At 47.3% G+C, this 25307-nt stretch overlaps 1 protein-coding gene across 1 annotated transcript in view; it reads right to left on the bottom strand.

Moving 5' to 3' along the window:
• Positions 1 to 23788, bottom strand: part of ABHD12 (abhydrolase domain containing 12, lysophospholipase) — a 34446-nt gene extending 10658 nt beyond the window's left edge. Inside the window, exons 1-4 of the mRNA XM_063391724.1 lie at positions 23504 to 23788; positions 4638 to 4762; positions 2924 to 3029; positions 1092 to 1211 (exon numbers count right to left, since the gene is read on the bottom strand). Coding sequence (XP_063247794.1) covers positions 1092 to 1211; positions 2924 to 3029; positions 4638 to 4762; positions 23504 to 23661 — 509 coding nt within the window. The 5' untranslated portion in view covers positions 23662 to 23788. The remainder of the gene's footprint in view (positions 1 to 1091; positions 1212 to 2923; positions 3030 to 4637; positions 4763 to 23503) is intronic.
• Positions 23789 to 25307: the final 1519 nt, after the last annotated feature.

Here is a 25307-nt window from a genome sequence, read left to right as displayed (position 1 = left end):
CTGCACTGTTGCTGCTCTATGGGCAGACATCAGCTTCAAAGGAATATGCAATCAAGAAAAAAACATCCCAAGAACTGGCACTCAAAATTCAGCAGGGGGTTGATACTCTTTTGTAAAATGCTTATTTTAAGAGAAAAGATTGTGTTCTCATAAATGAACAAAAGCACTGTAACATGTGGAGAGGTGGCAGGAAGAACATGATCCTGAGAAATATCTTCACTGCATTGTGCATTGATGGTTTTAGCATCCAGCAACAAAGTACAGAGAACTGCCAACTATAAAACTACAAATTTTAGAAGTGCTCCTGGTCCAGACAAATGTCCTGGACAGATGCAATAATGAAACAAGATCAGCACACGACCTTCCTCTTTCCTTTTGATTTTCCTTCCTCAGAATGTGTTAATTACCAAAATAAACTCACAAAAGGAACTGGAAGGTTTATTTAATGCCTGTGAGTCACAGGAGCACTGATACCATCCTGTGTCTCAATTCAGAGACTATTACACTGAAAAGAAATACTTCTCATCTGATATAGGAAGGGTCACATCCTCCTGGCTTCTGGCAGAGGATACAAAGGTAAACTAATATCAGATATCTCTGATAACTGCAATAAATCTATTCCCACATTCAATACATGGAGAGGGATCATTCCATAAAACATATCTGCCATCTTTTAAAAGGAGAAGCACAAAGCTAATTTTAGGTTTGATTTTGGTTTTAATCATAGAATAGTAAGGGTTGGAAGAGTCCTTCAAAGGCCATCTAGTCCAAATCCCCTGCGAAGAGCAGGGACATCTTCACCCAGATCAGTTTGCTCAGAACCCCACCCAGCCTGACCTTGAACGTTTCCAGGGATGGGGCATTTGCCACCTCTCTGGGCAGCCTGTTCCAGTGTTTGACCAGCACCCTCACTGTAAACAATTTCTTGCCTGTATCTGATCTGAATCGACCCTCCTTTAGTTTGAAACCATTATCCTTGTCCCCTCACTACAGCTCTGAGGAGCTTTCCTCTGCGTTTCTCAGCGTGCTGAAGCTGTGACACGGCAGGAAGACACATCCTGAGCCAAAGCCCCGCGTGTGTGGTGCCTCACCTTGTTCCTGCATTGCCGTGCAGGTACAGGATGACAGGGTGGCTGGAGCCCAAAGCCTCCTCGAACCACAGCTGGTCCTTCCCTCGGGCGCTCTTCCACAAGGCTGCAGGGACCGTGTGCCTGTGGACAGAAGGACAATTTGCACTCTCCTGCTGCCACTCCACACTCATGTGTCTGCCACTCGAGCACTGAGATTTTCTGTTCAGCTCCTTCACTCAGGGTTACACACCTCACACACACCTCCCTGAAACTGTCCTGATTAGCTGACAAATAGAAAAGGCAGTGCCTACACTAATTTCTACATTTTCACCTCCCATCACCATTGCCTTCAAAACTTTGGGCTGTCTGTGCAAGGCATCAAACTTCAAAGGCACAATTACTGAACTTCCTGCTGCTCTGGCGAAAGAATCAGCTTTTATGGCACTTAATTACTTCAATTAACATACTTATATACCATAAACAAGATTCACAGGTAGGCCAGCAGATGTGCAGAATAACCAAAGGCAGCTGGGCTAGGAAAGAGCCTTCAGTGATTAAGAGGCATTTGTGACTCTCCAGCCAACCCGAGGAAAAGGAGAAGCCCAGGCTCTGAGGAGAAGATCATGAGTTTTGTTTTCAGGCACACGGTTCTTGAAGGTGCAATATTTCAGCTGGAAAACTAACAATCTGCAAGAGGCAGGAATTTTTAACTCTTCTTCTGCAGATACTGCACCTAGGTGGGCTGCAAGAAGAACCCAACACTGGCAGAACAGAAAGAGGACTGACAGACTGAACAGAAGGCAGGCAATTAAACTGGATAATTACATACACACACAAAGCAAGGACATGCCCATAACCACCTCAGTTGCTGAGCAGGGGCTGGCTTACAGCCATGAGGAGTAACTGAAGTACTGGCGTGCTTTTTCACCTGACAGCAGACACACAGGTAGAATTTGATTTGTCTAAATGAAGAATCAAACCACTATTGATCAGCCTATCCAGAAAAGACTGAAGTTTTCAAGTTTCTAAACATGTCTTTCACTAAAATTTACCTAAAGGAAAGAAACTGTCCTAAGGATAATGATGTGTCTATCCCACTTAACCATTATATCTGTATGCCATTAACCATTTAAAGGTTAGGTACCCTGTGATGACCAAATCTCCACTGCATTAAAGCACACATCTCAGTCACAGCTGAAAACTCCAAATCCTGCACTTCCCAGACTGAACATCACTGTCTGTACTAGGGGCACAGCCCCTTCCCTCCACACCCGACACCCCCCAGGGCAACAAGGAGCTAAAATGAACTGTCCCTGCCTGGGAGCAGAAAAGCATCTCTGTGAGACAGAAATGACAAATGAGCCCTGACTCTGTCACTTGTTTTGAGCAGAGAGTAAACTGTGTGTTCCGTTCTCACCCACTCTCCCAATCTTACATATGTTTTATGAACTGAATTTCCTTCCTCCTACTCCGAACACTCTGATCTGTTTCCCTATCTTCCCCCACACGTATTTTGCAAAACAGAACGTGAATCAGAGCTGAGTGACAAAACCTCTCACTCCAGGGGCCTGGTCTGACCTGGAGGCAGGATCTTGGTAGTGATACAGACTTTTGTGATTCCAAATTCTGATGTTTCTCTGAGTGCACAGGTTATCTGTGCTTTGTGCACTGCTGCTCCGAGCTCAGATGAGCCCCAGAGATTTGCACAATTCTCAGCGTGAACTCGGTCACTTGGCAGAGGAAAACATCCACAAATGAGAGCATGCACAGCAAAAAGACTGAACAGGCAACACCGAGAACAGAAAGAAGGATAAGGATGCATGGCACATACTGCACAGAACTGGATTCCTTACCACACTCCAATGGTTACATCCTCCTCTGGCTGCAAGTAATAGTTACAGGTGTGGTTTAAACCTTGATCCTGGGGTCTTTTCAGGTCAATGAAATATGGGACCCTCACTGAAATAGAAAAAAAAGAGAAATATTTTAATTTTTGTCTTCATTTTCTTACAGAACTGTTTAACCAAGGCACTGGAGAGTTGTACAAACAGGTCCACTGTGCTGGGAAGACCATTTTGTGTAGAAGGCTGAATTTGCTATGGCTCTGATTTAAAACATGAACAGCAAAGAGAGCAAGGTAAGAAGACACATGCAACCACCAAGAAAACAGGGAACGGGGTAAAATGAAGAGAAGGTGGGGGAAACAGACAAAGCTTCCTTTGACAAACATTTAAGCATCTCTGTCCAGTCTGCTTTACAAATCTCTGCTGCACTAGTGGTGTGGGCTAGCCGATTTGGATTCAGTCTTTTCCCATAAAATGGGGCTGCACTACAGCAGAGCCATGAAGCCTGCCTCCCTGAGACTGAGTGGTACAGCAACTAACACACCACAGCTCTTGTGTTATTGCCACAAAAAGAAATACCAATAATGGTGACAGTCAAATGTCACTTCACTCACCCTCTGAAAAAACCACTGAACTTCACACAAATGTAAAAACCAGTGTAGACTCCAGCCAGTGTTAACCTGGCCAATGTGCACCCTCTGACTGCAAATCTTGACCTGTGCAAGTGCCAAAGCAGAGAGAGTCTGGGGGAGTCATGGCACCAGAAAATCAGGCAACTTCTCTGTGCCTTTGTGGTGGTTTAACACCAGCCAGAAATTCAGGCCTCAGATCCTTTGTATCCCCAGCTCCAGAGGCCCAGGGGTTGCATGTCCTCGAGTCTGTCCAGGTCCCTTTTGCTAGAGGCTCCAGGAAGGAGCATTCTCCCCAGCAGCAGAGAGCATTTTTACATCCTGTTCTGACTGGCCCAGGGGTTACTACATGGGCAGTCTCCTGTTTGATCTGTTCACGGGCTTGCTGTTGTTCAGAGCCCTACTTGGAATTTTGACAACGATTTTGACAATTATTCTGGTCATTTGGGAATGAGCAGAGGCAGGAACTTCAGTGAGACCTGGCAAAGCTCTGCAAAAGCGAAATCCCTGAAACCTGCACTGTTCAGGTTACGTAGCTGTCAGTTCTGACAATCAAAGCACAAGAGCTGCCCTGCACATGAGCACAGCAACCAGGATCCAGGGTGTGAGGACACAGAAAGCAGGCAATCAAAATTAGATGAGTTATATTAAAAACAGTGTGTCCACAGCTGGTCCTTCTAGCTTCGACAGTCAGAGGAAGATATTTTTCAAAACTTCATTCCAAAATACAAGTGAGGTTTAAATGCAAATTCAGACTGCTGGATTTAATTCCACTTGCTTGCTGTCTGTTCATGCAACTGTGTGGACCTCTTCAGAAGAACACATGTGAGATATTGCACAGTTTTCCTGAAGGACAACTCTCCTGGCTGAAAATTGGCTTCAGTTTGGTCACTCTCTGCATGTAAAGCCACGCTACAGCAACCACCAGGGCCACAGAGAACGCTTTCCAAACCACAGTCTGGGGAGTTCACACCCTGTCCAAGTTCACATCCCAACCAAGCTGCTCAAGGCAGGGGAAAGGGAAGGCAAACAAGGGACAGACAGAGACGCCCTCCCCTTGTCCCCTCACCCACCCACCCACACGAGGCACTCACCAAAGTTTAGGAAGACCAGCTTGGCCTGAATAGCAGGGCAAAGTTTGACTAGAAAGGGGATGGCTATGTACACCCCCAGCAACCAGAGCATCAGCTTCCTCAGCCGGAACCACAGCCCGTGTCGCCTGCATAAAGGGAAACACAGAAACACAGAGCTGAACACTGCGGAATTCTCATGCAGCAATTCTCACGGCAATCTGCCTGCTCGGTGGTTTTGAAAATCTGGTCGTTTACACTTTAAACAAAAGCTAATTTCAAACAGTTTGTGTAGCTTCTGCTGTTTGAGAGAAGCAGAAGTAACCAAAATACCAGCTGGTGACACACAGCCTAGAAAAAGGGAATAGAAACTCCCTGCTGATTACATTTTAAAAGGCTCTGTAACAGGAGCTTTTTTTCCTGCTAAATTAACAGATTTCAGCAGCTCTAGAATGCGTAGCACATGTTCATCTCCAAAAAGCAGCCCAAACACAATTCCCATTTAGTTCACGATCAGATTCTGTTCGATTAGATTTCCACACATTTTGAGGAACTGTTGTAATGAGACTGATAAAGTCACACATGATCTCAGGTACACAACGGAACAGACATTCTGCCCTGTCCAGCTGAAAGGGTCCACACCTCCCAATGCCCTGGAAAGCAACCCTTTCTAAGTTATAAAACACAATAAATTTCATCATCTGCAGCATTATTCTCCAAGAATTGCCCCAACACTGTATCTCGATTTTCTCTTGAGTATTCTGATTAGGAAGAGTAAGCTACAAAAAAAAAAAAAAAAATCCTAACCAACAACAACAACAACAAAAATCAAGTACCACACGGCAGCTAGTTAAGCAATGTGTCTCAAATTCCCTTTATTGTATCACACTCACATGTATATCTACATATGTATATCTACATATGTTTACATAAAGCCATACTTGTAATGATTTAGCTGACCAACATTTCCAGTGCACTGAGGTTTCTCAACCAGCCCTGCAATCAAGAGCTAAAATCCACGGGAAGCCTTCAGGCAACACAATTTCTGCTGCTTTTCAGCAGACAGTCTTGAGCAAGAATCATGTTCCATGCCAGTGAGCAAACAGTGCTCAGTATTGGGAACTGCAGGCGGCTGAAATCAGCGAACAGTTTTTCCAAAAGCTATGAAATTATTAATCTCCCATTTGGCAATTCTTGGAGCTGACACACTGAACTAGCTCTAGAGTAGTGCTAGGAGGGTTTAGCCACTCTCAGCTAGTTGAAATTGTCAAACAGACAGCCTAAAGACTCATTTTTTACATATTTGTACAAGAAAAATCAGTGTACACATGGAACTAGGATGGAAATAGTTTAATCATGCACCAAAAGTTTCAATATCTCAACAGCTTTTGTGGTCCAAAAGCCAAGACTCTCAAGAACAGTATTCCAGCACAGCAAAAAAGGACATTTCAATCTCCCCTGCTCAGCTGTGGTTTTGGTATGATTGCTAAGTGTATTCTTTATTCATCCAAAACCTGCCTTCACCACACCACTACCTGCCTACAAACACCTGAACTGCCTCCTCTCACCCTGGAACCACACTCTGGAGTTCAGAAACATGTTCTACCAAAATTAAAGCCCTTTTCTTCACAAGCTAAAGCAACTGCCACTTTCCAAGAGGGGGAGAAATATATTACCAAGACACTGTCACCCAGCTGTAGCTGCAACAAACCCACACTGCAAGGTTCAACAGATGTTTATGCTTCTCACAGCAAATCTGACAATGAAGAGAGAAAGAATTCCATCAAGGCTTCCAGTCATTTCCCACACCTCAAGCCCAGTCTCCTAAAGTAAGAAAAGCCAAAACAGCAAAGAACTAGCAGAGGAGATTAGGGTGAGAAGAACACGAGTGAGTACCAAAGCCTCAGACTGACCCATCTGTGCCCACAACTTGGGGAAAAAGACCCACACAGCATTTTGTCTGGGCTAATCACTGAGCTGATCCTTGCTCCCTACTCTCAGATTAAACCCAGCTTTCCACAGCCACCCCTACATCAGCACCTACCACCTATTTCCATAGCTGGGATGGGTTTGTGGAAGACAAAGGGAGATCACTAAAGGACAGCTGACATTTAACTGCTGAGCAACTGAAATATAACTTGGCTCTCTCCAAGGAGAAGCGTGTGGTTTTGTTAAAACATTTTGTCTGGTTATTTTTTCACCTAGCTCTACTCCCATTCATCTTTCTTTATTGGTGAGAAGGGAGTGGTTACAGCTAGGAGGGGAGATGTGGGTGGCACAGCACTTCTCACGGGCCAGCCACAAGCTGGAGCCAGGAACAATTCCAGTTTCTCCTTTTTGGAGACCGAACTGAGGCAAACCTTTCTTTGCTGCCATGCCCCATGTCAGATGCTAATCAGAAACGTGACATTTACACCTCATCTCCAGGGAGATGTCTACTTACCATGTAACCAGGGCAAAGCTTCTACGCACCAGGCAGCTTTTCTCCTGACAAATCCAACAATATATGCTCAAGTACAGACATTATGAAATTATCAGGTAAGCCTTCAGTGAGCAGTTTAGCTAAATTAAACTCCTCTTGCTTGGTAGAAAAGCTATTTCAGGAAATATATGCCCTGCAAAAGGAAATTTTGGTGTGCTCAGGCAAAAGCAACATACTTGTCACCGCCTTTTCACCAGCAAACTCAGCAGGTCTTAGTTGGAAAATACAAGGGATGTAGAAAATAAGCAGCTGCAAACTGAAGACATTTAAGAATATCAGAAACTGATTTCCTAGAGCAATGAAAGCAATGCCTAAAAAAACCCCAAACAGCAAAACACCTCACGCAAGACAGAACACCCAACCCCAAAATAAACCAAAATCCCCAACGTGACATTTCCCCCTCTGTGTTTACCCAGGGCTTCTGTCCAACATGAGGGTTCTGCCCAGACACAAAACATGAAGCAGTTTGTGCTTCATGCCCCTTCCTGAAGGGAACATGGAAAAGTCAGACAGAAGAAGTCTTTCCTGGCAGAGTGACGTCAGAAGCAGGAGGTTTTCCTGGTACCTTACACCTGGATGAAGGCTCCACACTCACCCAGAACAAGCACATTTGGCATTTGGGCACAATGTGAGGATCTGCCTGGCAAGGAGAAGCTGGGGGTCCTCTCAGGACAGCTTCTCCTGAGTGCTGCCCCTCCTCTCCAGCAAACCTGGGATGTTTCAGGAACAATGTCCCATCACCACAATCCTGCAGCACGCTCTTGCATCCACATTCACATGGAAATAATTCCTCCTGCAGATCATCCGAATCATTTTGCACCAGGAGTGTTTCCATCAGCATCCCCTGGCCAGATGTGCTGTCAGGGTGAAAGGGCAGGCCAAGGGTGAAACAAGAGGCTAAAACTGATCCCGTCAGAGCCATGGTGGAGCAAGGACATTCCCCAGAAACACACACAGGCTGTGCTTGCACCCAAAAGGATCTATAGACAAACACCCCCACAGCCCACGTGCCCTCTGTGGCCTGCCTGGGGCAGCAGGGGAGCAGAATGCCCACAGACAGCAGAGCACGAGGCTCTGCCTGTTCAGGGAGGGCTGTCCCCCCGCTGGCTCTGGAGTCCCTCTGTCCCCAGCCCCTCAGGCTGCAAACCAGAGCACAGCCAGGACCTTGAGCACACAAGGTACCTCCTGATCACCAGGTGACACAAGTGACATTGTGGGTGGTACAGGAAAAAATATATATGACATAACTAGAACACATCCCCCCACTTTCCTAACAGAAAACATATCCAAAAAAAATCAACATATTTGTTCCCTCAGACAGGGACCAAGAGCATAAAATCAAGAGGTAGATAAAGACATGAGCAAAAGCTCCAAAAAAAAAAGAGGGCCAAAGGCAATTTAAAGGACTAGGATGATTTTTGGGGGGTAAACAGAGGTGTACCCCAAACAACCTATTCTACAACTTGGGAACTGCAACAGAGTCCCAAGGCATAGAGGGGCACAAATAACCAAGACAGCAGCCATGCAAAAGGCAGGACAGCCCAGGACCCTGGCAAGCCTTCCAGCTGTCCTTGCTTGCCTTGTTTTGGACAGGAGATGGTTTCTGGCCCAGGCAGGACCATGAACAGCACTCACCTCCCTTTTCTGCACAAAGCCTGGGCAGCGGTGTTGCACAGGGCTTCTCCTTGCACGTCCTGAGGATCATCCAATCTGTCTTTCCTCCACCACCTGAGCCACCCAACCCAAAGAAGCTCTCATTTTATTTCACTTGCTCCTCGTCAAAGAGTTTAAAAGGAAAAAGGAAGAAACCTATCAGCCTTTCAGCCGTGTGGATGCAGAGACAGCCTCCCTGAATTTGAGTTCACAGGCAGTGTCTCCCCTCTCCATCTGGACTCGGTACTTGAGCAGCAACACTCAACAATCCACACTTCCACCACCAGATTAATGTGAGTTCCTCACGGGTTTGCTGCCAAACCTGCTTCATGTGCAGCTCGATGCAAACTGCAAAGATGCTCCTGTTCCAGGGGTTCACCCTCTCCTGGTTTCTGTGCACAGTGAGCAGACCTGCCTGGCAAACAGGCAACCACAGGACTCATTCAGGCTATTCTGGGCACTGCTGTATGGAATTCTCAATGAAATCTGCAGCCAATTCTTAAATTCTGCTTCACTGTAGGTAATGTAGAGAGAAAAGGAAGGTTAAATTATAGAAAATTCAACCCATCTTGAAAACAGATCTTCCCTGAGTCCATGAAAGCCAGTGGAGTCAGTAATGTTTGCCAGAATTCTGAGCATCTGAGGGACTGATCCCTCCCTTCAGCACTAAGATCCCTTTAACAGGGTGAGTTCACTGCAAAACAACACAAAGAGAAAAATCAAATCCGCCACACACATCTTCCTATTCTAGGGATTAAGCAAACACCTAAAAAAAAAAATCAAACCCCAGTCCTGGAAAAAAGACACAAATGTAAAGGCATTGCTCTTTCCCCCCTACTCCCAACTTGTTTCATAAAAAACATAAAAATATCATGTACAAAAACTGCATTCTCAGAGAATTTCAGTTTCAACCAGTTCCTGAAAACTTGTGCTCTTGGAAAGATCTTGAAAATAAAAAGAAAATTAGCTCTACAAGATTCCTTTGCCATCTCTTATGAAAAGTTCCTTAAATTGTTGAACCTTTGCTCTTTCTGAAGAGATATTCTAGTCTCCCTTTCAAAAACCAAACTAGATCTAGCACTACCCCACCAGAAACGAGGCCGGGGTACGCAGGAAGATGGGAGGGGACACAGCTGGAACAGCTGACCAAAGGGACATTCCAGACCATGTGGCATCAGGGATCAGCATACACAGCTGGGGAAAGAAGTAGGAAAGGAGGGATTCTCCAAGTGATGGTGCTGGTTTTCCTAAATAATCACTGGATTACTTAGCAAGACAGCTACTGGTCTTAAAATGTGATCATTCCAAGCAGCTGCATGCTGCTGAGTCGGCAGCTGGGGCTAAAGCACAAGTATCATTTACTTAAAATAATGAAGGTACTCTACTGCACAGAGCCATGCAGAAGATGTTTTTATAAGGATAAAGCACTCAGCGATTTTTCAGGCATCCAGCATTGGGATAAATTGTTACTGACACATGCCATGTCTGTGAAAGACACGATCTGCTTTTGGATGTTCCAAAGACAACCTGATCTGTCAGCTTTTGGGACCACGTAGCAAAGTCTGGGTACCTCGTTTGTTCTTTGACAGCTTCTATAACTCGTGCACAAATCCATCTGCATGTAAACCCAAATATGAACAGAGTTGTTGGATCTGCTGTGTGGATGTATCAGTCAATTAATATAAGGCATACTACTGTTCTATGCCATCAAAGGTACAGAAGATGCAACAGGCAAATTTATGCCTGATCCTACTGCTCTCACCACTGCAGCATCCAAAGTGTTCATCACTTGACTTAAAAGAAGCCCTTGAAATTGGGGACTGTTTTAGCCATGTCACAGATACATGAACAGCAGAGGGGCCACAGAAGAGTCCCAGAGGTCCCCAGTCCCTTCTCCTCATGCTAGAAAAGACCCACGACCTTACCTGCTTAATTCCTCCCAGGAACACTTGGCCAACTGCGACGCTCGGTGAACCCCTCTGGTGACCCCGAGCTGAGCTGAATGGGCTCAGGTTTGCCAGGTCCCTGCCACCAATCAGGCTGGCTGCAATCTCTGAACACTGATTTCTCACAGGAAAAAAGAAGGCTGAATCATTTGCCCACTAGGCAGAGACAGTAAAAGCTACCCAAATCCCCAAATCTGGCTAAAACTACTGAATGTTCCTGTTTGCATCAATGGAAAAGTGGGGGAGAGAGGGGGATAAAACACTAAGCAAACCTTCTTAAATATTTGCCTTAAAGAACTAGGGTGAAGCAAGGGATTCAAGCCTCCATCAGCAGAGACCCAGCCCAGGAAAAGCTACAGCACTCCACAGTCTGACTGGACCCAGAAGCAAAGGTTTGGGAAGTTTTGCTCGTTCTCTTTAAATTTAAAGAGGAATTAACTGGAACAATGGGCTTAATAAGGTGAGGGAAAGGCAAAAATTTTAAAACCTATGGGTTTTCATTAAAAAAACCAAAAAGACAAAAGAAAAGCAAGCTGACCTTTTTGATAATGTTTACAAACGTGCAAGTTGTACCTTCAGGTTTCTCACAATATTGTGACAGCTTATTTTTTAAACAGACACACCACTATCAGTGATGGAAAGTGAAGGTGTCCCAACAGAGGAAAAACCTCAAACCCCAGAAATTACAAGATGTCAGTACATACACAAAACTTTGAATTTCCTGCCAAATGCTAACAAACAGTTCTAACTATAAAAAACACCGCTGGCTACTGAAATTGATTCTTCTTTGCTGCTACTATAGATTTTTTTTTTCTGACTAGGATGTTGCATGCCTAAAGCACATCAGAATTGCTCTGTTACTTCTCTGTTCACAGCAGTATCACAGACAGACCACGAAAGCTCCATATACAGCTCCAGAGAAGTGTTGCATGTCAGCAAACACAACCACAACACTCTGTCTGTATGCAACCAGCACTTTTAGCACCTCATCCCTTATTTTCCATTTAAAATGCCCCATCTAATGTCAATCAGATGACTATTGATCCTGCCTTCAGTGAGGCCCTCTGGACTTGTACCCCTCTATAAATGCCCCCACGCCACCTGGAGTCAGAGAAGTCACCCCAGCTCACCTGACAGGCTCTCAGGGAGTGAACCATGCAGTTTATCCTCCCTTCCCTTCCCTTCCCTGCACGCCTATGCGGCCTGAGGCTGGCACGGGTTAGTGGGGCAAAGAGAGAAGTTCATCACAGCAAAGACCCAGCCCTGTGTCTGCACTGTAACAGACACCTGCAAATACACAGAATGGGTTGTACAAAGACAAATAGGTAAGCTTGTGGACATGGTTTAGTAGCTGTGGTAGAAACATCTAAGGAGCTTCCAAAGAAGGAGCCTCCAGGCCCTTTTCTTTTGGCCATGGCATCAGCTTACAGAGACTGTACAACTTTAGACACATTCCTGTCCCTCCCTTTACTGCAAACTATCTATTCCCACAAAGCATCTCCTTTTGGCTGGGGTGAGAGCTTCGGTGTTGTTCCAGCCACCTGAATGCAGGTGAGTGTTGAAACTTTTCAGCTCCCAAATTCCCCCACAGTCCCCCCCCTCCTTCCCCCTCTTACAGCCCAGACTCCCACAGACTGCTTCTGTGCCTCCTTCTGATTAATATCAAGTGATTAAGCATTAACTTAAAACAGTAAACAGCAAGAAGGAAGCCATCTAGCCAGTCAAGAATTTAGCTCTCTCCCTCCAAGCAGTAAGTGCAAAGTAAAGGAGAGCATCTCAATTAATCGAGTTTTTCAGGAGGGGCCAAACTCCAGCTGTTGAGACCCTCATACCCACAAATTCAGCTTGGAGAAGAAGGAAACATCATGGGTAGGGCCTGAAAGAATCCTGATGCATCAGCTGGGGGAAATGTGGCATCAGCATTCAGGGTCAGAGGACAGCACTGCTGATCAATGGGTCAATAGCACTGAAATGCCAGCAGAGGTTATGCCAGGACTCAGAGCTCTGCAGGAAAAAAACACAAGCCCGTGAAGGGAAGGAAAGGCGAGTCAGTGTACAGCACTAAGGAGCAGAAATAACAGAGCAGTTTGCAGGTAGTGTATGGCTCTTTGTCCATGGGACAGGCTTGCAAAAAGCAGAACAAAGGAAGCAAGGGAGGAAAAGGCTCTTACAGGTATTTAGCAGGACAGGGACATGGAACATCTAACTTTTCCCCCATCAGCACCTCATCGCTTCCCAATGCCACGTTCTGGGCTCTGCTCCTCACAACCCCTGTCTAAGCTGACACCCCTAAATGCACTAATAACACAGCATGTCTGGTTAAATCACTGTGCATTGGCAAAGTGTCCTTTGAAGGACAGCAGCTTGGAACATCAGTCTTGGTAACTGAACATTCCAGCTGCAAGAAATCCAAGTGTTCCAAAGACCAGGAGACAAGAACGGGCTGAACATCTGGCAGCACAGCACCTATTTATTTAAATGTATGCTGACAGCATGGCCTAAGCAGCAACTGTGTTATTTCTCAATGCTTGGGTACCCTGGTATTAGCACTAGTGCGAACTCTGTGTGAAAAGATTAACCAGAAAGCTACATTTTAAAAAGGAAGGGGCAGATGCTACTGTGATTTCAAGTATGTAGCAAACAACGAATAATTAAACCCTCGGCGATTGAACACTTGACTTTTGGGACAGAAGAGCAGGCTTGGGGATTAGGGTTTTAAGGTTGTTGACTTCTCCTGAACTCATCCTCTGCAGCACCCGCTTGGTTTGTGCCAAAACCTTTCCGGCAGGAGCCCTCGTTTAAATTCTAAGAACACACTTTCTCCAGAGCTCCCCAGCAATGCTGCTGACACTAATCAAATCTGAAGTCACCCACATCAGATTTTCGTGGAGCCTGGCATTGAGATACAACTGCGGTGGCAAGTACACTCCCTCCCTCCACGGTGTTTACTGAATTGTTAAGTTTTCTCCTCATTTCCCAGCTGACAGCTGGTTTATATTACAGGCACAGCCCTTTCACTGCTCCACGAGCTGGGGAAGGCATTATCTGTCTGCTAATGACAGAGGAAAAACAGCACATAAACACCGAAAGAGTGAAACAGCACTGGAAGTGCAGAACAGAAGCTCGAGAGTCTGGTTTTGACTGGAGCAGGAAATCTCATTTCTCCCAGCCACGTTCCCCTTACGGGGAGGAGCACCAAGGTGCTCCTGCAAAGGTTCAAGAGCAGAACTAGCTCAGACACTCACGCTCCAGCACAGCTCCTAACCCGCACTTAAAGCCTAACCTGCATTTAAATGCCTGCTGAATGCACACCACGACTGAGGCAGCACAGCACAGCCACGCCGATTCCCGCACCACCAATCACCACTTGTTAACGTGCTGTAAACCCGGCAGACTTGCATGCCTGTGTTAACCTCGCAGCGAGAACAAGAATCCGGATTCGCTCTTTGTGATCTGTTCTAGTGGACACACATGAGGGAACAGATCTGTACTTCCAAGCAGCACAGCTTTGGAAGCATGAAATTATCTTTCCACACGGCAGTTCTTGTGGGGCAGCCACACAGCCCGAGAATCACCACGAGCAGCAGGCTCTGTGGCTCTGGCTTTCACCTGAGCAAAAGATGCATTTGTGTACTGTAGACATTTTTCTTTCAAATACATGGAAACAGTCATCTTATACTTTCCAGCCGAAAAAACTCTACTTTTGCTGGCAGAGATCAGAAGGCATTCCTTCTCAGAGGCCTGGAGAAAAAGCATGTTTTTGTGTTAGCAGCGATACTGGCACCTTTTAGATTCAGAACACATCGTTAGCGATACATTCTGATCACAATAGACCAACTGTTCCCCGTTGGAAGCATACAGGCAAACAAGAACATTAAACAATGCCAAAACATTACATATGCTGACTGTCAGCCCGGCACAGTTGCATTCAGCTGGCAGTCCCAGTGTCCTCTGCAATTGTGACCCGTTTAAAAAGGGAGGCTTAACAAACAGTGCATGGCCACAGAACAAGAGCCATAGCTACAGAACAGATGTATGAGCAGACACAGAACTGCTGCTGGCCCTGACACGCTTTGAACAGGGGCTCATTTTGCATATAGCCGGGCAGATTCATCTGTTTCTGTGTTCATCCGTGCTTTTTTCGGGGATTCTGGCTCTAGCTATCATCTTGTGGAGGAAAGAACTCCAAAATCACAAAGGCTTAAAAAATTAAGGACAATTGAAACCGAAGCCATTGCTAACACTACTCAACCAACAAGAGCCGACCCAGAAAACACCAACTCCAAGGTGAAAAGCAGGAGTTGGAGTTTTTACCTAACCGCAGGGAAACCAAACAGATCCACAGACTATTCTGAGCTGGAAGGGATCCACGAGGATCCCGGAGTCCTTGAGCAAATGGCCCCTGCAGGGATGGATCCCCCAGCCCTGGTGTCAGCAGCACCACGCTCTGACCGGCTGTGCTGAGCAGCGCTCGGACATCAGCCTGCCAAAGCCAAAATGAAACGTGGTCCCTGTCTGGCAGTCAGAAGAGGAAAATAATGCTCCACAAGAGACAGCACAAGGCTGCTGGAAACTCAAAGCAAAGGTCAGTCACCGCGTTTCTGCTGGAACTGCAAGAACAACAGAATGGGCTATTTCCTACCACTGTGTGCAACTCACAGTTTTCACATTCAGCAGTATGAAACTCGTATTGTCAGCTTTATTCCTGCTTCCTAAAGCTGCTCTGAAACTAAACGAAACTTTACAAAAAGAGAGCTAGGACTTCCTTAAGGGAGAAAAGAGTGCCAGGCTTCCCTTCCTGAGGATGCCAAGAAGTCTCACAATCCAATCAGTTCTTAAACACCTTGAACACCCTTTGCTCCACAAGCAAGGATGCTGCAGCCTGGGAGCCCTGACTCCAAATTTCCAGTTTACATCATCCCCATTTGTGTAGGCTCCTCTGTCTCAGAATAGGCACCCCAGGGGAAGATTTACTGCCAGGGCAAGGGAAACCAGGCTCTGGATAGGGTAAAGGAATTTTCTGCTCTCTGCTCTGAGCTTGCACAATGCCACTGAAGAGCACCCTTCCAAGAGAGTATTTCTTGAGCTATGCCACGTGAAATTCTTTATTCTGCATGCCTTTAGTAAAAAGGGAGATGAGGCTTCACATGACCTTATGGCTCTTATTACTCAACACTAATCTCTTTTGCAAGAGGAATTAACAACCATTTTAAGTGGGTACAAATTGGACAGATAGTTTTGAACAAGGGCAGCTGTGGGACTTATCTCTAATGCCTTCAAGTGTTTGTGTTTCAGAAGTTAATCTTCTGGTCTAACAATCTTTTCTCTTGCTCTATTTCTCAGTAAGAGTTACAATCTCGAAATAAATCTGGGTTAAACAAACACTTTGATTTGGAAAGTAAATAGTCATGGTTCCTGTTAGCTCAGTGAATGATCAAGGCACTTGATAGTCTAAAATTAGGAGGTTCTGTCTGAAAGTTTGAATGGCCCTCAGTAAGAAAGAGGCACATTTCTGGAGCCAAGTGTTGCACTAGTTTCACCAACAGCTTAGAGAGAGAGAGAAGGAAAGAGATGCGTGCCAGCAAGGCAGAAGCCACGGCCTAGATGGCAGCCTCGCTGTCTGGCTCAGGGATATTCAGGGACACGGAACAGCTTACAGAGGTGATTCACCTACAGCAGCTTCATTCTCTGTCACCGTTCCTACCCCACATTTACAACCCCTACCCTCTCTCCCCCACCATCCTGCCAGCTACACCTGTGTCCCGGTGACCTTTTCACTATTTGGCCACCTGATCTGAACTGCTGACTTCCCTATCCATCAGCCCTCTCCTCCTCCCACTTTTATCAATAGAAACTGATAACCAATTTGTCCTTGGGATGGGTGATACACAACATTACACACCCTTGAGCCCAGGCATTCAATCCCACTGTAATTCCCCAGTTGTTTCTCTCTCCATTGAGCCAATTTTCAATAGAGATAACACGCTCCCCATCAGCAGTGCAAGCAAAGTCAATAAAATAAACTGCAGTACAAAGTCAAGTGCTTTGGAGAAACAATTTTACTGCTGATACTTTGATCAGCCAGGCTGTAATCTTGACAAACCCGTCACATTTTTCAGTGTCCTTCCACAGGACAGATCTACTTTCATTAGTACATATATTTAGCTGTTAAATCTCCTTCCACTGAATTTCAAATTAACTCTTGCAATTTAAATTGCACAGACTCCACCTCAGGCTAATGGCTTTAAAGTCTCCGAGGTCTCCTGTTACCCTTTTAATACAGCTGAAGCACTTTCTTTTAATCTCCTTGTGGTACTGATTCAGTCACGGCTACATTAACATAGCTCTCTCACATTACACCCTTAGTAAAGCTCCCCTGCTTGCAGTCACTCACTCCCGGTGTCAGAAGCTGGCCACTGCTGTCACAGCAACAACAGGACACAGCACACTGCCCCCGAGCTCACAAACCCCAGGTTTGATAGGGGAATTGCTGTGGAAGCCTGTTCCCTAATTTCACATCACCAAAATGATCTGACCTGCCCTTCAGGCCTGGGAGGATAAAGGAACTCGGCTGCAGCCTCCTGGGCAGGCAGCACTGCTCTCTCAAAGGAGCCCAGAGTCAGCAGGCAGCACTCTTCAAACACAGCAGAAATCCTGCTGGGGGACACTGGAACATACAGCAGAGAGGGGATTCTGGAGAAGGAATGATGTCACCACCATCAGCTTTAATAAAAACACCACAAGGCTGTTTTCACCGAAAAGAAACGCGTCCACACTGCACCCTGGAGAAAGCCTACAGCCTCACTGCAGTGACCTGGGACTGCCTCTGCAGAGGACCTGGTTTCTGGCTCAGCCACCATGCTCCAGGAAGGACAGAAAGGGACGTGACAGTGCTGAGAAGACCCTGGGCTCCACAGGCTCCTCACTCCAGAGATGACTGGCAAACCCTTTTGGTCCCAGGAGTTACCAACACAAGAGAAGTTTAGGTACACTCCAACAAGCAGAGGCAATTCCAAGCAGAATGTCTCATAACCCAGCAGCAATTAGCAATACCGTGGTAATTATTAATTCAGACATGAGCCATCAAAGCAGAGCAGCTGAACCCAGGGGCAAGTCTGATGTTGGAAACACGGCACTGCAAGGAAATCAGGAGTTCAAGGAGACCAGCACAGAACCAGAGGGCAAACTCTCCTCAGCCTGCTTGAGCAGAGGTCTCCATGAGAATTTGGGGACTTGAGGAAAGTGCTCAGACCAGAACACACAACAGAGCAGAAGCAGCAGAAAAAAACGCTGTGCTGTATCCCAGAAAATCCAGACAGGCTCATGGGTACACTGGATACAAGGAAAGAAATTTCACATCATCCAGACAGACCTGCAGGAGGGTGAGTCTCAAGGGATGCTTAAGGGAGTAAACCACACCCATTTAACACCAAAAAAAACCCCAAAAGTCAGCGATGAAAATGTTGGGAAAAAAAAGATAGGCTTTAACAGTAACACACTGGGGCACAGGACTGCTACAAGTCAACATGATGGCTTCACAAATCTTTCAATCCTAAAAAAAAAAAATCTGTAATTAAAACAACCCACAATAATAAAAGTAATAATTTCTCACATTGCAGGGAATATTGCTGCTTTTGCCAAATGACTAATGTGTCTTTGGGAAAGAGTGGGGAGGAGATGACCACAAGGAGAGGGAATTACAGTGGCTGGAAAAGATGAACAAACACCTAATGCCCCAAATTGGTAACCTGGGAGCAATTCAGAGGCATTCCCCAGCCATAAGCTGCCAAAATGGGTGACAATGCACAGGACCAAACAGGAGGCAGAGCTACTGTATTACCATTCAAATAAATAATTAAAAAACAAAACAAAACAAAGCAGACATACATGTGGGAAAAGTTACACAACCCCATTTTTGGCATATCTGAGCCAAATATTACTGTGTGTGCTCTTCGAGAGAATTGCAACAGAAAGAACCCACACAAAAAATCCCCACACAACCAACAACAAAACCCAGAAAACAGCCCCACGCACTAAAAAAAGTCCTCACACAAAGGAAACAGCTTTTTCATATTTTACCCATAGGAGGGACTGTGATTCAACCTGTATTTACTATGAAAGAAAGAACAGACAAGCAACTGGAAACCATTTCACGGCTCCTTTGTGAGCTCTGCTCAAGAACAGCTGAAACAGAGGCAGTTACCCTGTAGGAAGGTGGGATTGGTGAAAAAACTGCGTGACTGATGAAATATCTCTATGCAGGCAGCCTCTTTTCTCTTTTGAAAGCCCTGACAAGTAACTGGTTTAACCTGGAGACAGCAATTAAGAGAGACAATAGCATAAAACTCACTTGAGGGGAAAAAAAAACCCTTAAATATGTTGATGAAAACTTGCAGGAGAACAATTCAAGTATTTGTCATCTCTGCTGCAATGGAACAGACTGGAATAATCATAAAAGGCTCTGCAAATTCCTCTAAGAAAGTAACATCAGGAGAAAGGGGCTTAGAGATGTAAGGATGGGGCACTGAGAGGACGTAGGGGCAGATCATAGAGATTTTCTGTCAGAGGGAAGATGCTGCTGGTTAAATCCAGAGAAGCGGGGGAAGGCATGAAGCACTTCAGCTGCTGGGGCAGGGTGGCACCAAGGGTCAGCACACATTGCGTTTGACATGCCTGAGCACACCCACTGTTCCAGGAAAATTCAGCGGCATCAGAGGGGCAGACACCAGCGGGCTGCTGCAGCCCCTTCCCCTCAGCACCTCCCTGCACTTCCATAAAACACCCAGGAAACGCTGCAAAAGCAACCCTGTGCCTCCCAAGAGAAAGCTGCACCACCACAAACGAGAACAAGGCTGACTGCAGAGGGACTGAAACCACACCAAACTGTGGAGTCAGTGCAAAAACACCCAGCATGTGGGACACACAGGCTGCACAGCCACAGCAAGGTCCCGAAACACCCCTGGCAGGGAATTCTGCCAGCAGCCGGGGTCCCCAGGAGCACAGGGACAGCCACAGGGAGCCTGAGGGACAGGGTTGGCTTCCCCGGCAAGGCAGAGCACAGAAATATCAAGGGCGCAGCTCACACAGGTGGGGTTTGAAGCGCTTCACTGCTCCATGGAGAGAGACACGAACAAGTTTTACCATTTGTAGCAAACAAGTGTTTGCAGGGGAATTGGAGAACGGCAAAATTCACACTTCACGTCTATAGTCTATCGATTGGGATTAAATGGGGATCAGATAACGAGGAGGTCACAGAGAGGAAGGGTAACATGCATGTGACCTTTTATCACCAGGATCAGGGTTCAGCAGAAAGGAGATAGGAGAATTTGCTCTGGTATCTAGTGCCAGTGTGAAGCTCATTTGATTTCCTCTCTTCTCTGTACTCCTACATAAAGGTTTTCCAGATCTACGGCTGCTCAAACAGTGATGTTTCCTCAGAACATCACTGCCACCGACCACAAAAATGAGTCACAGCAAGTACCCAAAACACAGTGCTACCCTAATATCCATCTAGCACTTCCAGCACTGTCACCTGGAAAATGAAATATTAGAGATATGGCCATCCACACACAACACGCCTACCAGGAAAAAGCAAGCACTGCTTACTACTTTTTTATTTACTGCATTATTGCATTTAATAACGTCAGACAAAATAGCTCCTTTAAAAAAATCATTCATACACTTTTAAAGGAGCAACTTGTAAAGTGCTGAGGTAACCATCATATTAGATTTTACTACTATCTATGGAAGGAAATGGCAATGCCTATATTTGTTCATTTCTGGTTGTAAACCACTTAAGAAAAGCCACACTGACTGCACTATGCACCAGCCACAGCCACATACATCTTATTTCTCAGACATCCATCTCCATCACACTTTGGAGCACACGCACACCCTTTGTGTAACAGAGCAGCTGCCAGTCAAAGCGCACGGCCACCTCTTCAGAATGAGTCTCCCTCAGCTCCGGGATGAATGAGCACACTGTGACGGGATGACGGAACAAAAACCGAGGGGCACACACAGTGCTGGTCACACTCAAAACCCTGCACTCCGCGAGCATCACCTGCGGCGCTGCCCGCCCCGCCTCTGCCGAGGCGCGGGCTGCGAGCAGGGAAGGCTGAGCCGGGGAAGGGCTCACGGCAGCTCCGGGCAGCGCTGCAGCTGCAGGCACGGCCGCCTCTGCAGCCCCACGCCGTGCTCCCGACACACGGAATATCCCACAGGATCAGCCCCTGGCTGCAGAGCCGCTCCACGCTGCCGGGGATTGGCTTGCCTTCCTCGCCAGCGGCTTGTATCGTTTACAAATGAGAGATGGAAACCCACACCGTGAAGAGAACATATGGGCTGCTTCCCCGAGTCTGCAGAGGCTACAGACCAGCAGCGTGAAATGCAGGCGGCCCAACTTCCCCTTTAACATGGCATTCAAGTGCTGATTTCAACTATTTCATCAAGGAGCAAACTGAGAACAGGCTGCTGTGGTACAAACCTCCAATTTCAGATATTATGCCACCTCCACCCTCCCAGAAACCTTACAGCTGAATTTTCACCTCACAGCTTCAGCGAGCTGGGGAGTAAAACTGATGTGACCCATCGAGAACAACAATCCAACACTACCTTTATTTCCAGCGGTATAAGGAACGCTGCAATAACAGCATGACCTTGAATATTAAAATATGAGGATCTAGAACGTCTAACAGTAACTTATGGGACAGATAAGTGACCACAGCCAGGGAGGTCACTGTACATGTACCTTACCCACTCCCTGCTGTCCACCCAAGGTGGGATATGTTCTGGACAAGGACAATATCTCTGGGCATCACACCTTCTTCTGGACCTCCCCTTCCTGCACGCTGACATTCACAGCTCAGCAGTGCGTTTGTTATCCCGTAAAAAGCTCTGCTGGGAGGTACTGCCAGAGACACTTTGCCTGCAAACCACTGCCTGAAGGCTTGCAAGGTGAGGAAGTCAGAGAGGCAAACACAGGACAGCATGAAAGAAAACAAACAAATCACAGAAATGCAGATACTTCAAAATGTGGAAAAGGCAGCTTCAAACGAGATTTTCCTACAGTGTCACAAGTTTGAGAAACACTGCAGTGTGGAATATAGTACCTGACCCAAAAAGGACAAGGGGAGGTGGGGGGCAGAGAGCAGGAGGGAAGGGCCAGAATCCACACAGGACTTCAGCAATTTCTGAAGCAGGCTTCGAAAGCGGAATATGGAGAAAACGAGGAAAGCCTGAGTGCTGACCATTTTCAAACGTGTAAATGGAGGAATAAAAGCAAGCGAATTTTTCGCAGCCAGGATGTGCTCTCCCTATTTTTAGCTCGGCCCTCCCAGTACAGCTGTGCTGTGTCTGGGACCCACAAAGCACCTGCCTGCCAGCCCAAGCCAAGAGCCTGCACTCAGGGCTGGCTCACCACCCACAGAGCATTTCCATTCCAGTAAAAGGCACTTGAGGGCCATTCAGAACGCTGAACAAGCCGGCAAGCCATCACTCCAGTGCCACCGGTCTAGAAGACATTCACTTGGTCTGTCTAGAACACATCCAAATTTTAAAATGTTACAAAAGCAGAGCGCTGTCGCAGTTTGATCTCCTGCACAGCCATGGGAACTGAGAGATCAACTCAGCGCCATTTCTAATTACCAAAATCTTGTCATAACATGTGCAGAGCAGTGACAGCATCCCAAAGGTTTACCTCCAGGGCACAAAATTAAACAGCTATTACTCAATAAAAGAAATCACATTTTAAAGCCTCTGTCTTTGAGCATGACAAGTATCCAGAGCTCTCTTCAAATGTCAAATGTTAATTCTGTCTACGAGAACAGAAAAAAACCTCAGAAAATTTAGCAGAGAAACATCCACAATAGCTCATTTATTAGAAATGCACTGATAAGCACCTTTTTTTTTTTTTCATCTGGCTGATGTATTGCTGAAGCACAGCAATTTGGTTTCAGCTACCCAAACCACACAGCTATTTTGACTATTACACATTCCTCACACTTTCAAAACACAAAGAACACCACCATAGTGGTTTAGGTGAAACTAAAAGGTTGTCTCTTGGCTCGCAGTTGCAGAGGGCCAGGGAGTCAAGTCTTCATCGTGTATTGCATCCCTCCAAAGTCTTGCACGATGAGGGGTCCAGGCGATAAGCACCTTCTATTGTTAATCTTTTTAGAAAGGTACACAAACATTTCCCCCCTAAAAATATGCACAAAACGTTTAAAATGTTAACGCAGCTGGCAAAAAGCCACGGCTAAAGTCCTTCCAACAGAGTCACGCAGGTCAGCTTCTCCTACCGACCCCTAAATCTGATTCACTTATGGGAAAGCGATCACTTTGACAGCCGCCAGCTCCTTCTCAGAACGCAGACATCCTACCTGCAGGGCCCCGCTGCTCCACATACGCTCTCCGACGGGAGGATTCCGCGCTAGCCTTTTTTTTCGGGAGAACCCTGCCTGTTCCACGGGGGCTGGCGGCAGCAGCGCCCAGGTACGAACACCGAGCCGCTCCCACCCCCGGCTGCCCGGGGCTGGCCCCGGCTCCCGCCCCCTCCCTCAGCCGTTCCCTGCACCGCGAGCTGAGGGCACGGCGGGGCCGGCACCCGCCCGCCCGGCCACAGGGAGCGCCGGGCAAGCCTGAGGGCGAACACCCCGGGCCCGCGGGCCCCTCGCCTCAGGGGCGGCGGCAGCGGCCCTTCCCCTCCGCCCCAAACCCCAGCCCCGCTGCCGCCCCGCTCCCGGTACCCCGCCGGGACACAGGGATAACACAGGGATAACAAAGCCCGGCGGAGCGGCGGCGACGCTCACCTGCCCAGCGGTCGCTTCATGCCCTCAGCGGCGGCGGAGGCAGGCAGGCGCAGGCTTCGCCTCAGGCTGCAGCCCTTGTCGAGGGGCCCGGGCGCGGCGGCAGCGGCGGCGGCGGAGCGCTCATGCTCCACCGTGACCGACTCGTTGCGTTTCCTCATGCCGGGGCGGGGGCGGCAGCGGCGGCGGCGGAGACGGCGGCGGCGGAGCGGGGCCGCGCTCACTCGCCGCGCGCCTGGCCCGGCACTGCCCGGCCGCACCCCGCACCCCGCCCCGCCGGCGCGCCCGCCAATCCCCGCCTCCGGCCGCACCCCTCGCCCCGCCCCTCTGCCGCCCCCGCCAATCCCCGCCTCCGACGCCGGCCCGCGCGCCAGCGCCTCAGAGCGGCGGCGCCATCTCTGCTGCGGGCGGGAGCGCGGCCGCCATTTCGCTGCGGCGGGGCCCCGCGGCGCCCGGGCCGCTCGGAGCGCGGGGCGGGCCGCGCTGCTGCGGGCGGGGGCTCGGTGTGCCCGTGGAAGAGCCCCCCAGCCGGTGTGCAGCTGTCTGGAAGGGCTGCGAGACCGCGGTGGAGCGCGGAGATACGGCACGGCTGGCTCAGGATGTGGGGAGAGTCAGCGCCAGCACAGTGATAAAATCGGCAGTGGGAACAGGGACAGGGAGGAAGAAGCTCTTTGATGGCACAGACGGGTTATGATATCACATTGGAAAGCAGGTCCTCATTTGACTTATGCCTAAAGAGGCACCACACAGGCAAGGCAAGGAAGTTACAGAGCTTCCCAGGCTCTGTGTGGGTGTTGCAAAGTGTGGAATATGTAAAATTTTTCTTAAGAAAGGAAGTTCTTACATGTTTGATCTTCGTATACTTTTAAGCCTAGTCAGCAAGAAAGGCGATTTTCCGTGTGTTAGAAGAACAAATTAACTGCCTTGCTAAAGTTTAGGTCTTGGGGTCCTCCTGTGATCTCAGACCTAGGGAGAGGTTAACAAAGTTTTGGAAAAAGGACACACACTGATAGTGGACACCGAATTTACGGGCTACAAAGACACCTGGTAGAACTCCCAAAGGAAGTAAGGAAGAAATTAATAAAGCAAACTTAGCCATTGTCCTGATACTAACTGCAGCTGGGTAAAATGTAATTCCATCGGGAAATTACATCTGGGGCCACCAACTCAGAGACCACCAGCCCAAGAAACATACAGATCCATAAGAAGAGAAAGAGTGGGTGTGCAAACTAATCAGCATGTGAAGCATTTTTTCTGAATTGTTGCTGAGTGATCCTGTACTTGAGATTCCAGAAAAATACATAAATTAACTAATCCCAGGAGGTACTGGACCAAAAAGGAGGAAGGAGTTGTTAAATACCTGCCTGTACTACCCAGGAGTTATGCATAACTAGCAGAAAGTAATGCGTAATTAACTGGGATGTGTTTTATCTTATTTCTACAAGCTTCTCCTAACATTTGAGATTTTCAGAAATTTTCTCTTGATCAGATCATAATTGCAAAAATTTTCAGAAAGACTGGTTGGACTTTTACATACTTTGAGCACCAAAGGGGTGTGTTCTTGTCCATTTAATTTTGCTCATTTTCTGTGTCTCGTTGGGAAGGCTGAGTTCTGCCATTGAGGACTGTCAGGAGCTTTGTCTGATGACAGCATCACGAGTGGTGTCCAAAAGCAGGCTCTGCAAAGGCTGTACGGGCTGGGCAGTGGCAATGCAGTGCTGTGAGGAGGGAATTGCAGGCTGCAGAGTGAAGTTTACTACTGAGGACAACTGAGGGAAATTACTTGCAAGTAATTTTCAGTCGTTGT

Source organism: Prinia subflava, chromosome 2 (assembly GCF_021018805.1).
Source record: "Prinia subflava isolate CZ2003 ecotype Zambia chromosome 2, Cam_Psub_1.2, whole genome shotgun sequence".
In the NCBI taxonomy this organism is placed as follows: domain Eukaryota; kingdom Metazoa; phylum Chordata; class Aves; order Passeriformes; family Cisticolidae; genus Prinia; species Prinia subflava.
Note: the sequence above shows the minus strand (reverse complement) of the source record. Positions and strands in the feature narration are given on the sequence as shown.